Source organism: Neoarius graeffei, chromosome 9 (assembly GCF_027579695.1).
Source record: "Neoarius graeffei isolate fNeoGra1 chromosome 9, fNeoGra1.pri, whole genome shotgun sequence".
Taxonomy (NCBI): Eukaryota; Metazoa; Chordata; class Actinopteri; order Siluriformes; family Ariidae; genus Neoarius; species Neoarius graeffei.
Genome location: NC_083577.1, coordinates 58,262,177 through 58,276,778, shown reverse-complemented (window position 1 = coordinate 58,276,778; position 14,602 = coordinate 58,262,177). Strand labels below are relative to the sequence as shown.

Sequence of the window (14,602 nt, the reverse complement as noted above, 5' to 3'; positions counted from 1 at the left end):
TTAACATTAGTTTGTTCCTGTACATGATGTATGAACAGGTGAATGTGCATTCTCTTTGTCAGAGAGTGTGAAGTATTCTGTCAGAGATGGTTGGGAGACGGATGTAAGTGTAGAAGGTGTGTTTATTAATACAAGTGAAGACAGGTAAACAATCCAGAATGGCAGGCAAAATAAAATCGTAAAACGGCAAAACAAGCAATAGGTCGAGCGAGGCACAAACAGACTATTGTAGACTCGGCAGAATCAAAGACGAGGAACAGGAAATCAGGGATCAGGAATCCAAACAAGGAAATAAGGCTCGGTAACGTGTCAGCAACGCAACTCAATACTTCGCAAAGTACATTGCTCAGCGTAAATGAGTACACCCCCTTTGAAAAGCAACATTTTAAACAATATCTCAATGAACACAAACAATTTCCAAAATGTTGAAAAGACAAAGTTTAATATAACATCTGTTTAACTTATAACGTGAAAGTAAGGTTAATAATATAAACTTAGATTACACATTTTTCAGTTTTACTCAAATTAGGGTGGTGCAAAAATGAGTACACCCCACAACAAAAACTACTACATCTAGTACTTTGTATGGCCTCCATGATTTTTAATGACAGCACCAAGTCTTCTAGGCATGGAATGAACAAGTTGGCGACATTTTGCAACATCAGTCTTTTTCCATTCTTCAACAATGACCTCTTTTAGTGACTGGATGCTGGATGGAGAGTGATGCTCAACTTGTCTCTTCAGAATTCCCCATAGGTGTTCGATTGGGTTCAGATCAGGAGACACACTTGGCCACTGAATCACTTTCACCCTGTTCTTCTTCAGAAATCCAACAGTGGCCTTAGATGTGTGTTTAGTCATGTTGGAAAAGTGCACGACAACCAAGGGCACGGAGTGATGGTAGCATCTTCTCTTTCAGTATAGAGCAATACGTCTGTGAATTCATGATGCCATCAATGAAATGCAGCTCCCCGACACCAGCAGCACTCATGCAGCCCCACATAAGGACACTGCCACCACCATGCTTCACTGTAGGCACCATGCATTTTTCTTTGTATTCCTCACCTTTGCGACACCATACAGTTTTGAAGCCATCAGTTCCAAAAACATTTATCTTGGTCTCATCACTCCAGAGTATAGAGTCCCAGTAGTCTTCATCTTTGTAAGCATGGGCCCTGGCAAACTCTAGGCGGGCTTTTTTGTGCCTGGGCTTTAAGAGAGGGTTCTTTCGTGGACGGCATCCATGCATGCCATTCCTCTGCAGTGTATGCTGTATTGTGTCATAGGAAATAGTCACCCCAGTTTGGCTTTCTACTTCTTTAGATAACTGCAGTGAACTTGCATGCCGATTTTCTTCAACCCTTCTCATCAGAAGATGCTCCTGTCGAGGTGTTAACTTCCATGAACGACCTGGACGTCTCTGTGAGATGGTTGCAGTTCCATCTTTCTTAAATTTTTGTACCACTTTTGCTCCAGTATTCTGACTGATAAGTAAAGCTTTGCTGATCTTCTTGTAGCCTTCACCTTTGTGGTATAAAGAAATTATTTTCTTTGGGGAATTCTGAAGAGACAAGTTGAGCATCACTCTCCATCCAGCATCCAATCACTAAAAGAGGTCATTGTTGAAGAATGGAAAAAGATTGATGTTGCAAAATGTCGCCAACTTGTTCATTCCATGCCTAGAAGACTTGGTGCTGTCATTAAAAATCATGGAGGCCATACAAAGTACTAGATGTAGTAGTTTTTGTTGTGGGGTGTACTCATTTTTGCACCACCCTAATTTGAGTAAAACTGAAAAATGTGTAATCTAAGTTTATATTATTAACCTTACTTTCACGTTATAAGTTAAACAGATGTTATATTAAACTTTGTCTTTTCAACATTTTGGAAATTGTTTGTGTTCATTGAGATATTGTTTAAAATGTTACTTCTCAAAGGGGGTGGACTCACTTACGCTGAGCACTGTAAGTGCTTTTTCACAGTTTTTATACTGACACACTGATTGCACCTTAATCCTGTGCAGGTGTGAGTCATTTATGGTGCATGTGCGAGAGTCCGCTTGGCTCGTGTGCTGTCTGGATTGCGCCTTAGACTCTATCTGATGCACACGCCAAGGCGCGCAGGTGTGACACTCTTGCACAAAATTAGTACAAAAATTAATGTAGATATAAATATCTTATGCCAAATTATTATGGCATGTTACAAAAAATAAAGAAAAAAATCCGAGTCCTCGTCTCCAATTTACAAGTCCAAATGCAGTTAATGCACGAGTCCGAGTCCAAGTCCGAGTCATCAGTGCTCAAGTCCAAGTCAAGTCACGAGTCCTTAAAATTAGGGTATGAGTCGGACTCAAGTCCGAGTCCTGGACTTGAGTACTCCAAGCCTGACCTTAACAGCTTCACCTTAAAGGTGACACTGACAGAAGTCTTTTTTTTTAAACATGCTAAATAAATGTCTCCTTACAGGAAGAACCTGACCAAAGCGACTGTCAAAGCAATTATTATGTCCATTGACTGTTAGGATTAAATTATGTGAGCATCTTCTATATAAGTCCTAGTGAACATGCTGATAATATAGAAAGCATAATGTATTATAACAAACAAAGTAATATAAACCTGAGATTTGAATTACAGCTAGCACGTCTGTCAGAGCCAAGCAGTTATTAAAAAAAGCACCTTCTGACCAGAATAAAAATGGAGAGTTCAAGAGCACATGTTGAGTATTTTTAATGCATACACATTCATGTCCATCATGAATAAGCATCTACAAAGTGCTACATACTTCCTTAAAGGAACAGTCCACCGTACTTCCATAATGAAATATGCTCTTATCTGAATTGAGACGAGCTGCTCCGTACCTCTCCGAGCTTTGCGCGACCTCCCAGTCAGTCAGACGCAGTCAGACGCGCTGTCACTCCTGTTAGCAATGTAGCTAGGCTCAGCATGGCCAATGGTATTTTTTGGGACTGTAGTTAGATGCGACCAAACTCTTCCGCGTTTTTCCTGTTTACATAGGTTTATATGACCAGTGACATGAAACAAGTTCAGTTACACAAATTGAAACGTAGCGATTTTCTATGCTATGGAAAGTCCGCACTATAATGACAGGCGTACTAACACCTTCTGCGCGCTTCGGCAGCGCATTGATATCTGAGCTCCGTATCAATGCGCTGTCGAAGCGCGCAGAAGGTGTTAGTACGCCTGTCATTATAGTGCGGACTTTCCATAGCATAGAAAATCGCTATGTTTCAATTTGTGTAACTGAACTTGTTTCATGTCACTGGTCATATAAACCTATGTAAACAGGAAAAACGCGGAAGAGTTTGGTCGCATCTAACTACAGCCCCAAAAAATACCATTGGCCATGCTGAGCCTAGCTACATTGCTAACAGGAGTGACAGCGCGTCTGACTGCGTCTGACTGACTGGGAGGTCGCGCAAAGCTCGGAGAGGTACGGAGCAGCTCGTCTCAATTCAGATAAGAGCATATTTCATTATGGAATTACGGTGGACTGTTCCTTTAATGGGATATTTCAAATCGCATCCAAAAAAAAAAAAAAAGCTTGTTTAAATGTTCATGTGATTTATTTATTTGCATTGTAAGGACCAGAGCTGGTGCCAAGCCATGCATGGAAGCACCAGGCACCTGGCACAGACAGCCTATACTCATCATAAGACTCACGATTCACAGAGCAACCATTGTCCACAGTCAGCAGTCACACTGCCACCCCACCACATCGCCACAAATGGGCTGATGCATGCCTCATACTGACAATACATAGCACTGTTACTTAGTTTCCTCCTGTATTTTATGATAATAAAGAAACAGCATGATGTGTGGTTCAGAGGGAATATGATGATACATCTTCTTTAAGTAGTGCTGATTGGTCAAATCTGATCTTGTAACCAAATATAGGTGTTATTTTCCATTAGTTCAGCATTCTGAAGAGTACTACACTACTTCAGGCTTCTCCTGAGTCGGTGGATGCTGATATCTGAGGAAAACCAAGCCTGAGCTCTAGTCAGTAGGAGGCTGAATTTAGTTACATAATGGCACTGCAGTGTGTCACATTCCTGTGAGGGTTTTTTTTTTTTTTTTTTTGCGCACACTACCTTGCCTAATCCTTCCTGTGTCTGCCCCTGCCAATTCACACACCCTTTTCATTCAAATCAGGTGGTCTGTTTCAGGTCTCTTCTCTATTTCTGGACATTCTAAATGTGACCTGGGCGACTTGGTATCCCTCACAGTGATGAAGCAGCATGAAATCAACACACCTGGCATGAGCCAGATTGAAATATATTTTTTCCCCCAAAATGAAACACACTATTTATAGATCACCAATCTATGAACAGCACAGAAATTAATCGCAGGATTAATCATTGTCTAAAGGAAGGAGGGGAGTATGTGGGCACTCACACAGTGACAGACTGGAACTGTAGACTGTCTAGTGTTCTTCTAAAATCCATTTAAATATCCATTTATATATACTCATAAATAAAAAAGAACACGTTTTGCGCTTACTTTTATATATTCCAGGAACTAAATGCATTAACTATTAAACTCGCAGAACCCTTCAGTAAGTGTGTCAAATACATGTACATTCCTAACTTTTACTGTAGTTACTAAATAATGCATTGTAATTACTAAATAACATACATTATTTAAAACATAATCAAATAAACCCTTTAAGACAGCTGTTGTTGTTGTTTCTGTTGATAATAATAATAATAATAATAATAATAATAATAATAATAATAATAATAATACCTGGGTCTTAAAATAGTTTATCAAAATTGCATCATTTGAGGGCCTTAAAAGTAGTCATGTTGATGATGTATTATGATAACTGTTCTTATTCATCCTAAATTAAATTATGCAGAATGCCTAATATCTTCTGAGCAATTCAATAGTTGTGTCTTCTTGAACAAGAATCAGAATGTTAGTTGAAATTCTTGCCATAATTGCTGTGAAAGCCTGCATTTCACAATGAATAGCTTAGCATCAATTTGATCTATTCCCACCAAACTTGTGAACAAATGGCATTTATAACATTGCAACGAACAGTGTGGTTGCTAGGTAACTGAGTGCAGGCTGCTTATTTTCTTATTTTCTCCATTCCACAGAAAAGTTTGGGCAAGTTATTATTCCTCTAATGTAATGATGCTTACCTTTAACATTACATATGGTAAGTATCCCATTAAATGCCCATTAGGTCTAATGAACTCATAATGATATCTCATAAACTTACAAATATCATTTGATGATGAATTAACTACAGCCTTTGGGAAATATATAAAAATATGTGAAGTAATTTATGGAACGTGAATAGGAATTTCTTCATGTGATTCATAAAACAGACACCTAAAACTTGTGTAATCAGAAATGTGCTGGTTAACTAAAAATCCACAACCCTGATTAAACTCCAACTGGCTCTACTAGAGGTAAAAAAATGGTTGCTAATTATTTATGTTGGTTTTACCTGGATTCTATTGGACTGTCCGAATTTCTAGATAAAACAACGTGGAACCTACAGTACATGACTGGAAATGCAGTCAGAATTTCAAGTGATATAATTTGTTCAAACTATTGAACTTTTCTTGTAGCAGCCATACACATTAGTGTTGAAAGTACTAGCAATTATACACTCTTGGAAAAATAGAAAAATTAAGTGTTCTTCAGTTAGTCTGTTTGTATAGAACACACAGTGTTTCCCGATGAGAGTGCTCTAAGCGGAATCTCTTTAGACTGCTAAGCAGCTTAAACTATCCAAATAGCCTTTTAAAGAGTGACAAGTAAAACAATTTTAAATTATTTAATTCAGATTTAAGACCTAACGTATAATTCGGTAAATATATTTGAATATGTTCATAGCCTGATACATTTCTGTTGAGTTGATGCTATTTAGGTCCTTCTTCTTCTACAGTAGGTCGTCCCATGGGACGGCCTACATCTTCGGCACAGTTAATCCAGACTGAGTGGTCCATCATGATGGTTTTTAGATCCTGCACACTTTCACATCCTGTGTTGTCCAGCAGGTTGTCAATATATGTTATACGTCTTCTGCCACACCAGGGTTTTCCATCAGTGGGTTGCCATAGTACAAGCTTGTTTGCAACTTCATCACTGTGACGTACAAGGTGTCCTGCCAAGCGTTTTCGTTGCTGCACTTTTGTGGATGCAGTTGGGATATCTCCATATAGCTCTGCATTTGTTGTGTGGCTCTTCCAAGACACATTCGGAGCCATCTTGAGCATTCGTGTGTAGCAGCCATCCAATTGCTTTTTTTCAATGATTTTGACATTGTCCAGGTTTCAGCACCATATAACAGTACAGTTTCTACTGTAGCAGTGAATAATCTTATCTTCAGTTTTCTTGAGAGTTTAGAAGACCATATTTTTCTCAGTTTGTGACAGACATTCCAGGCAAGAGCTTTTCATACAGAAAAGTCTTTTTCTGTGCTCTCTGTCCAAGAGCCGAGGTACTTGAAAATGTTAAATTCTTTGATGGTTGTTTCATCTTTAGCTTTTATAATAACTTCTTCAGTTTGGTTGAAAGATTGAAGGTCTGTTTTCTTAGCATTACAATGCAGCCCCACTTTGTCTGCCTCATTTTCTATGCTAAATAGAATTTCTTGTGCCTTGAAAATTTCATCTGTTACTATGGTGAGATCATCTGCAAAATCTAGGTCTGCTATTTAGAAAAAATGTAAATTGCGCTTATGGCATTGGCTGTGCTACAAACAGTACTTTGATCTTGAACAATTTGAGCACCATGTTTGTAATAGCAAAGTAATATTTTATGAAGAAAGAAGCAGGCATGGGGAAGCCATGGCTGAAAGGTTAGAGAAGCAGCTTTGGGACCAAAAAGTTGCTGGTTTAATTCCTTAGACCAGCAGGAATGACTGAAGAGCCCTTGAGCAAGGTACCTAACACCAAATGCTCCCCAGGCTACTCTAGGTATGTTGTATGTTGCTCTGGATAAGAGCATCTGCAAAATGCCTGCAATGTAATCTAAAGCATAAAAGTGCTCACCACTCCAATGGAGAAGTAGTTATTAACTATGCTGTATGGCACAGGGTCTCCCTTTTCCTCCTTGTCATCAGGGGAAATGTCAATGTTCCAGCGGTCCAGCACCACCTCACTACTGTGCTCTATGTCCCTGAGGAACTTGAGAAGATTGCCTCCCTCATAGCCTGGAGGACAAAATACAGTCATATTGCACGACAAGTAGGTTAGAGGTAAACAGACAAACCTGTAAACATGCACATATAATAGCACATGCACATTCATTCTGCAATCTTTGAGTGAAATCTACACGTAAACATGAAGGAGGTGCTTCTGCATGTTTAATGGTCAACATCATTTACAAGTTACTGTACTTTGATAACATTAAACAGAAGAATTAGAATAAGCCACAACTAATAAATGTCACAAGATGTTTGGGTCTGGGTTTTTGTGTCAAAAGGGATACGCAGAAATGACAACAGCAAGTTAACACATTTGACTTTTGCACCATCAAGAGACTCATGGTGAATGAAAAAATAAAAATAAATATTGCGAAGTAAAAAAATAGAAATGCTGCAAGAGACATGTGAATCAAGCTGCAAGGTGAATTCATTCTGTCAGCACTATTATAGATGATGTGATTGACGTCTTCTGCTCAGAGACAGACTCCCGGTGCGGCTGTCCTATATTACTGTATTAGTTGTATGTAGTGGGTAGGGTCCAGACACTAGGTGTTACTTCACCAAGGTGGAGGCGTTATGTTTGAACAAGGGTCAACACACTGTGACTGAAACAGGAATAGTGACATTATCTTGGCAACTCTGTGTGTCTGGGCTAATATGTGATGACACCTGGAGCTCATTCTTCCTCCATGAACAGAACACAGTCCTATGCACACTCATACTCACACGGAACCACAAATCATATCGAGGCCTTGGAAAATTAATTTTAAAGATTAACATGAATGATTGCATATACTTAGGTTAGGTTGTTTTTGTATATATACTCAATTTCAGGAGGTTTAAGTTTAACTTTTGTAGAAACACTTCAGTTTTCACTCCACTACTTGGCACCAGATTAAGTCAGGTTTTAGTTATACAGTAGATCATAGTACCACTCTTGCCAAGGCAAAAATATATATTGACTGCAGTTCTCCAGTGGAAAATACAACAACTCATTCACACTGGAAACAGAGACATTATGTAATAGGGTAATTATTCTACAACCTCCACAAGTAAACAACTGCCTAACAGGTGAAAAAGCATTTAAAAAAAACCCCAAAAACTTTAATCCACTGTAGCCTAAATACCCACTGTATCCGGCATTCTCCAAGTTGTGATGATGTGTCACCATCAATTCCTACCATAGATATCTCTAATAAACGTGTATAAACTTTTATAAATATTTAAAAAAAAAACCTTAATGGGTAACCAGAATAGTCTTCATAAGAACACCATGTTTGCAGTTGGTGTGTAAAGTGATGTGAGTAGGTGATATTATACTAGTTTCTTATGCCATTTTATGCCAGTGAGTGGTTTCTGGTATTACCAGTGTATGACTTTGTAATTAAGATTTGAAGTAAAATATATATTTTTTAATTTTATTGATTCTGTGATATAAGTAATAATGAAATATTACTAAAATACAAATTTTAGTCTTAAAAGTAACCCAAATAGTTATCCAGTAAGAAATACCTCCCAATCCATACACACATATGAAGGTGACTCTCACCTCCACCCCAGCGGAGGCAGCGTGCCAGGTCATTCCCAGTACCCAGCGGGAGGATGGCGACAGGAGGGTGGCGGGCAAAATTAGCCTTATCTGGAGAATAGCACAGGAGTGAGAAAACATTGCAAATAATCCAAATGTGAGTGCATTCTGAGTGTGTACACTGGAAAAAAATGTGTGTGTGTGTGTGTGTGTGTATACATACACATATATATATATATATATATATATATATATATATATATATATATACACACACACACACACACACACAAAATGGGGCAAAAAAGTATTTAGTCAGTCACCAATTGTGCAAGTTCTCCCACTTAAAAAGATGAGAGAGGCCTGTAATTTTCATCATAGGTATACCTCAACTATGAGAGACAAAATGAGAAAAAAAATCCAGAAAATCACCTTGTCTGATTTTTAAAGAATTTATTTGCAAATTATGGTGGAAAATAAGTATTTGGTCAATAACAAAAGTTCATCTCAATACTTTGTTATACACCCTTTGTTGGCAATGACAGAGGTCAAACGTTTTCTGTAAGTCTTCACAAGGTTTTCACACATTGTTGCTGGTATTTTGGCCCATTCCTCCATGCAGATCTCCTCTAGAGCAGTGATGTTTTGGGGCTGTCGCTGGGCAACACGGACTTTCAACTCCCTCCAAAGATTTTCTATGGGGTTGAGATCTGGAAACTGGCTAGGCCACTCCAGGACCTTGAAATGCTTCTTACGAAGCCACTCCTTTGTTGCCCGGGCGGTGTGTTTGGGATCATTGTCATGCTGAAAGACCCAGCCACGTTTCATCTTCAATGCCCTTGCTGATGGAAGGAGGTTTTCACTCACAATCTCACGATACATGGCCCCATTCATTCTTTCCTTTACACGGATCAGTCATCCTGGTCCCTTTGCGGAAAAACAGCCCCAAAGCATGATGTTTCCACCCCCATGCTTCACAGTAGGTATGGTGTTCTTTGGATGCAACTCAGCATTCTTTCTCCTCCAAACACGACAAGTTGAATTTTTACCAAAAAGTTCTATTTTGGTTTCATCTGACCATATGACATTCTCCCAATCCTCTTCTGGATCATCCAAATGCTCTCTAGCAAACTTCAGACGGGCCTGGACATGTACTGACTTAAGCAGGGGGACACGTCTGGCACTGCAGGATTTGAGTCCCTGGCGGCGTAGTGTGTTACTGATGGCAGCCTTTGTTACTTTGGTCCCAGCTCTCTGCAGGTCATTCACTAGGTCCCCCCGTGTGGTCCTGGGATTTTTGCTCACCGTTCTTGTGATCATTTTGACCCCACAGGGTGAGATCTTGCATGGAGCCCCAGATCGAGGGAGATTATCAGTGGTCTTGTATGTCTTCCATTTTCTAATAATTGCTCCCACAGTTGATTTCTTCACACCAAGCTGCTTACCTATTGCAGATTCAGTCTTCCCAGCCTGGTGCAGGTCTACAATTTTGTTTCTGGTGTCCTTTGACAGCTCTTTGGTCTTGGCCATAGTGGAGTTTGGAGTGTGACTGTTTGAGGTTGTGGACAGGTGTCTTTTATACTGATAACGAGTTCAAACAGGTGCCATTAATACAGGTAACAAGTGGAGGACAGAGGAGCCTCTTAAAGAAGAAGTTACAGGTCTGTGAGAGCCAGAAATCTTGCTTGTTTGTAGGTGACCAAATACTTATTTTACGGAGGAATTTACCAATTAATTCATTAAAAATCCTACAATGTGATTTCCTGGATTCTTTCCCCCCATTCTGTCTCTCATAGTTGAAGTGTACCTATGATGAAAATTACAGGCCTCTCTCATCTTTTTAAGTGGGGGAACTTGCACAATTGGTGGCTGACTAAATACTTTTTTGCCCCACTGTGTGTGTGTGTATATATATATATATATATATATATATATATATATATATATATATATATATATATATATATATATACAATATATACACACACACACACACATACACACCAGTCAGCATTAAAATTAAAACCACTGACAGATAAAGTGAATTACATTGATTATGTTGTTACAGTGACACCTGTCAAGGGGTGGGATATATTACGTAGCAAGAGAACAGTCAGTTCTTGAAGTTGATGTATTGGAAACAGGAAAAATGGACAAGCGTAAGGATCTGAGCGAGTTTGACAAGGGCCAAATTGTGATGGCTAGATGACTGGATCTGAGCATCTCCAAAATGCCACATCTTCTGGGCTGTTCCCAGTATCCAGTGTACCTACCAGAAGTGGTTCGAGGAAGGACAACCGGTGAACCGGCAACATTAACTTTTTCAGCAGTTTGTGCTACAGTAGCTCTTCTGTGGGATTGGACTATATGGACTAGCCTTCATGCCCCATGTGAATCAATGAGCCGTGGCTGCCCATGACCCCGTTGCCGGTTCACTGGTTGTCCTTCCTTGGACCACCTATATAGTCAGGTCAGGTTGGTTTATAACTGATCCTGCTACTGGTAACACTGTAACCCAGTACTACCTGCTGCATGGTTGGGTGGTCGGCGACTAAACCGCCATCATCATGCTGGTGAGGAGGGTGGCATGACTCCCAGCAGTAAGAAAAACAAGACCTGTCAAAGGGTGGATGAGCTCATCTTGAGCCAACGGCCATCATGCATCAGCAACCAGATGCTCCTGTAGCCGTTTCAGCTTCGCTGTGCCACCGATTCAACAGGGCATCTTGCCAAGAGGGTATCACACAGCACTGAGTGGTGCCGACATCGTAAGTGCAGCCACACACATATCTTCACCTATCAGTGGTTTTAATGTTATGACTGATCGGTGTATACTGCAACAATTAGGAGGGAAAAGTGTACTAGGCAAGAGAAAGTGGACATAAATGTCTCTCGTATTTATTCCTGTAGGACAGTAGTTCTTTATTTGCTGATCATTCTAGTGTGGCTCTCTGTCCTGTAGTTTGCATAAGGTATGTTGATATCTTGCATTTATTGACGCTTTATGGATTTATTACCTAACCACATTGATTAACCATCATCTACCATCAGAAGCTATTTTCTAATGCATGTTAAGCTCATGTGGGTGAGGAGCTTGCAGAAACTCCAGAAAGCTGATCGAGGATCAGGTTGATTTAATTAAAAGTCAGTTTTTGCCATTAAAGGAGCAATGAAGGTGCTCTTAAATCAGCACTCAGGCTACTGCAACAAAGTTTCTCCTGCTCTTCTACTAATGGACACTCACTGGCTCCCATGAGAATAACAGCTCAAAACCACTGATCTAGGATCAGATGAAACTGATTCTAAATCAGCCCTTAATGGCACTGTCTATCACCCCCCATGCTGGCTCCTCTGTAATGCTTACCCATTAACATCAGCATGGTTGTCAGTGGGGGGAAAGACAGGCCATTATCTCTTCACTGCTATCCACCACTCAGTCATATGAAAGAAGTCACAGATGAGTGTACACACTTCCTAGGTAATTTATGAATTTATAATCCTATCAGAGGCTCATTAAATGCAACTACGATTATATCTGCAAGTTCCTCACTTGAGTCCCTGCAAAATTTTTTTTTCAATTTAGCCCTTTGAGTTTTAATATTCAAATTACTGGCCAAAGTTAAAACATCTGTGGTAGAACATGTTAGACAATGTTTAAAATAGCTTCGTTTACTTTTGATTAGTAGTTCCAGATAATATAAAGTCAAATAAGCAATTTTTTGTTAAGGTTCTAGACAACTGACCAGAAGATTGTGAATTCAAATCCTGCTAAGCTGTCACTGTTGGTCCTTTGAGCAAGGCCTATAACCACCAAATGCTTGGCTCAATTAGCTTCTTTGGATAAAAGCATCTGCCAAGTTAAAAATCTTACACACTACACTTACCAATGCAATCCAAGATCCAGCCTACTGTTCCATCTCCTCCACAGGCCAATACTCGGAATTCAGGCACGTCACGGAAAAAGTTTAATCTGGAAGGCAAATGAAAAAAGTCTGAGGCTCAGGCAGAAAGCATGAGGGCTTGAAAAAATATATAGATATAGTATACATAAAACAAATTATATGGTGTTAGATAGTAAAACACATGAAATCAAGGAAAATCAGTGAAATCATGGAAAAAGTTTAATCTGGAAGGAAAAAAGTCTAATGCTCAGGCAGAAAGCATGAGGGCTTGACAAAAAATATATAAAATATATATTGTATCATGTAATAATTGGTAATTGAGCTATAATGCCCATTATTGATCTGCATCATTTCAGCAACCAATTCTATCTTACTCAAATCTTACTAATATTACACTACTAAAGAGCATCATAAATATGATTATAAGCATTGTTCCATTAGGCACCGACAATTTCTGTGCATTTTCAGCATATATTTTAAAATGAAAAAAACCAAAACAAACAAAAAAATAAAAAAATTATATATATATAAACAAACTTTTAAATGGAAGCTTTTAACTGCCTCAAATACGTATGTGGTGCCTTACATGCCCTGGTTGGTTTAGATAATACCAACCCTCACACCATTAATGTATAATGTAATGTACACAGGGCATAAAAAGACTGAATTGAATGTTGGAAAAAAATTCCTAATACATTCTGACCATACATTAAAACGTCCACACACCCATGATGAAGATGGAGACTTTGAGTCATTACTTAGAAGCATAAATATGAGGAAATGATTGCAATCACTGTAAATGTGGTCCTTCAGTAAAGACAAGACAAATGTTGTGTTTATTACATTGTAATAATCCACAAAGAGTGACTCTTATAAGTTTGGTTTGAAGGGCACAGAGTTGTGTTGTTGAGGTGCAGGTGGAGAAGAAACTGGACATCTGTATTCACAATGCATTACAATTCACCTCATTCTGCATAAACTCAGCCAAGCACAAGGCCCCCCACCCTTTGTATCCTGGTACACAAGACACATGAGCTCCAAGGTCCAATCAACAGGAAAGCCTTAGTCACTCAGTGTTGGAGTAAAAATGCCTACAGGTACTTTTTATCGTGCAAAGCTATCGCTTCCTAATTTTGATTTCCCACTTAAAGCTGAAGCATAGCTCTCATGGCAAAATCACAAGAGTGTGTGATTGCTAAAAACTGCATATCCATTTCCAAAAAAACAATGTGCACTTATAACTATAAAAAAGAGCTTTATTTACAAATGCTTGCTATTTGTAATAAAACTTTTATTACACATTTCTTCTATATTTATATAATCTATTGCTTTACTTCTCTTGTATTCTCTCACTTCACTGCCTGAGCAGCTCTCAGTACCTCCCTCTCCCTCCTTTCACTGAATGGCTTTTTCAAATTGAGCACAGCTCTGGTCGTGACTGTGTGTGTATGTGGGGTGGTGAGGGGTAGCATGTGGGAAAGAATGGGCTAGCTGCTCTCCTGTGTTACAACTTCACCTTTTGTTCTTGTTCTTTTTCCTGAATGAAATGCCCTGTTGAACAACTCACTCAGATGTACAGAATGTACTGAAACACAACATGTACGTATGTGTGTCTGTATGTGTGTGTGTGTGTGCGCACACGCAGGCATGGCTTGATGCTTCTACGAAGTGCACTGATTTGCTGATGCGTCACACATGCAAAACTATGACTAACATAGGACCATGTGATGACATAAACTTAGCTCTTACAATATTCAGTGCAACACACATCTTGATAATCACATCTCTATACCAGATGCTTTGAGTTATTAGAAAGTTGTTTATTATATATATATATATATATATATATATATATATATATATATATATATATATATATATATATATATATACACACAACTTTATATATATAGCTACTGATGGTTCAGATGGCTCCATTATCTGTCTGTTAGATAAATGTCTCAATCCCTGACTCAGTGACTCAAAT

At 39.0% G+C, this 14,602-nt stretch overlaps 1 protein-coding gene across 6 annotated transcripts in view; it reads right to left on the bottom strand.

Moving 5' to 3' along the window:
• LOC132891866 (diacylglycerol kinase beta) overlaps positions 1–14,602 on the bottom strand; it is a 148,587-nt gene that overhangs the window by 57,565 nt on the left and 76,420 nt on the right. For all 6 annotated transcript variants that reach the window (XM_060929934.1, XM_060929938.1, XM_060929939.1 and 3 more), the window contains 3 exons: positions 12,598–12,683; positions 8,735–8,824; positions 7,031–7,191 (listed from right to left, as the gene is read on the bottom strand). In XM_060929934.1, the coding sequence (XP_060785917.1) occupies positions 7,031–7,191; positions 8,735–8,824; positions 12,598–12,683 (337 nt within the window). The remainder of the gene's footprint in view (positions 1–7,030; positions 7,192–8,734; positions 8,825–12,597; positions 12,684–14,602) is intronic.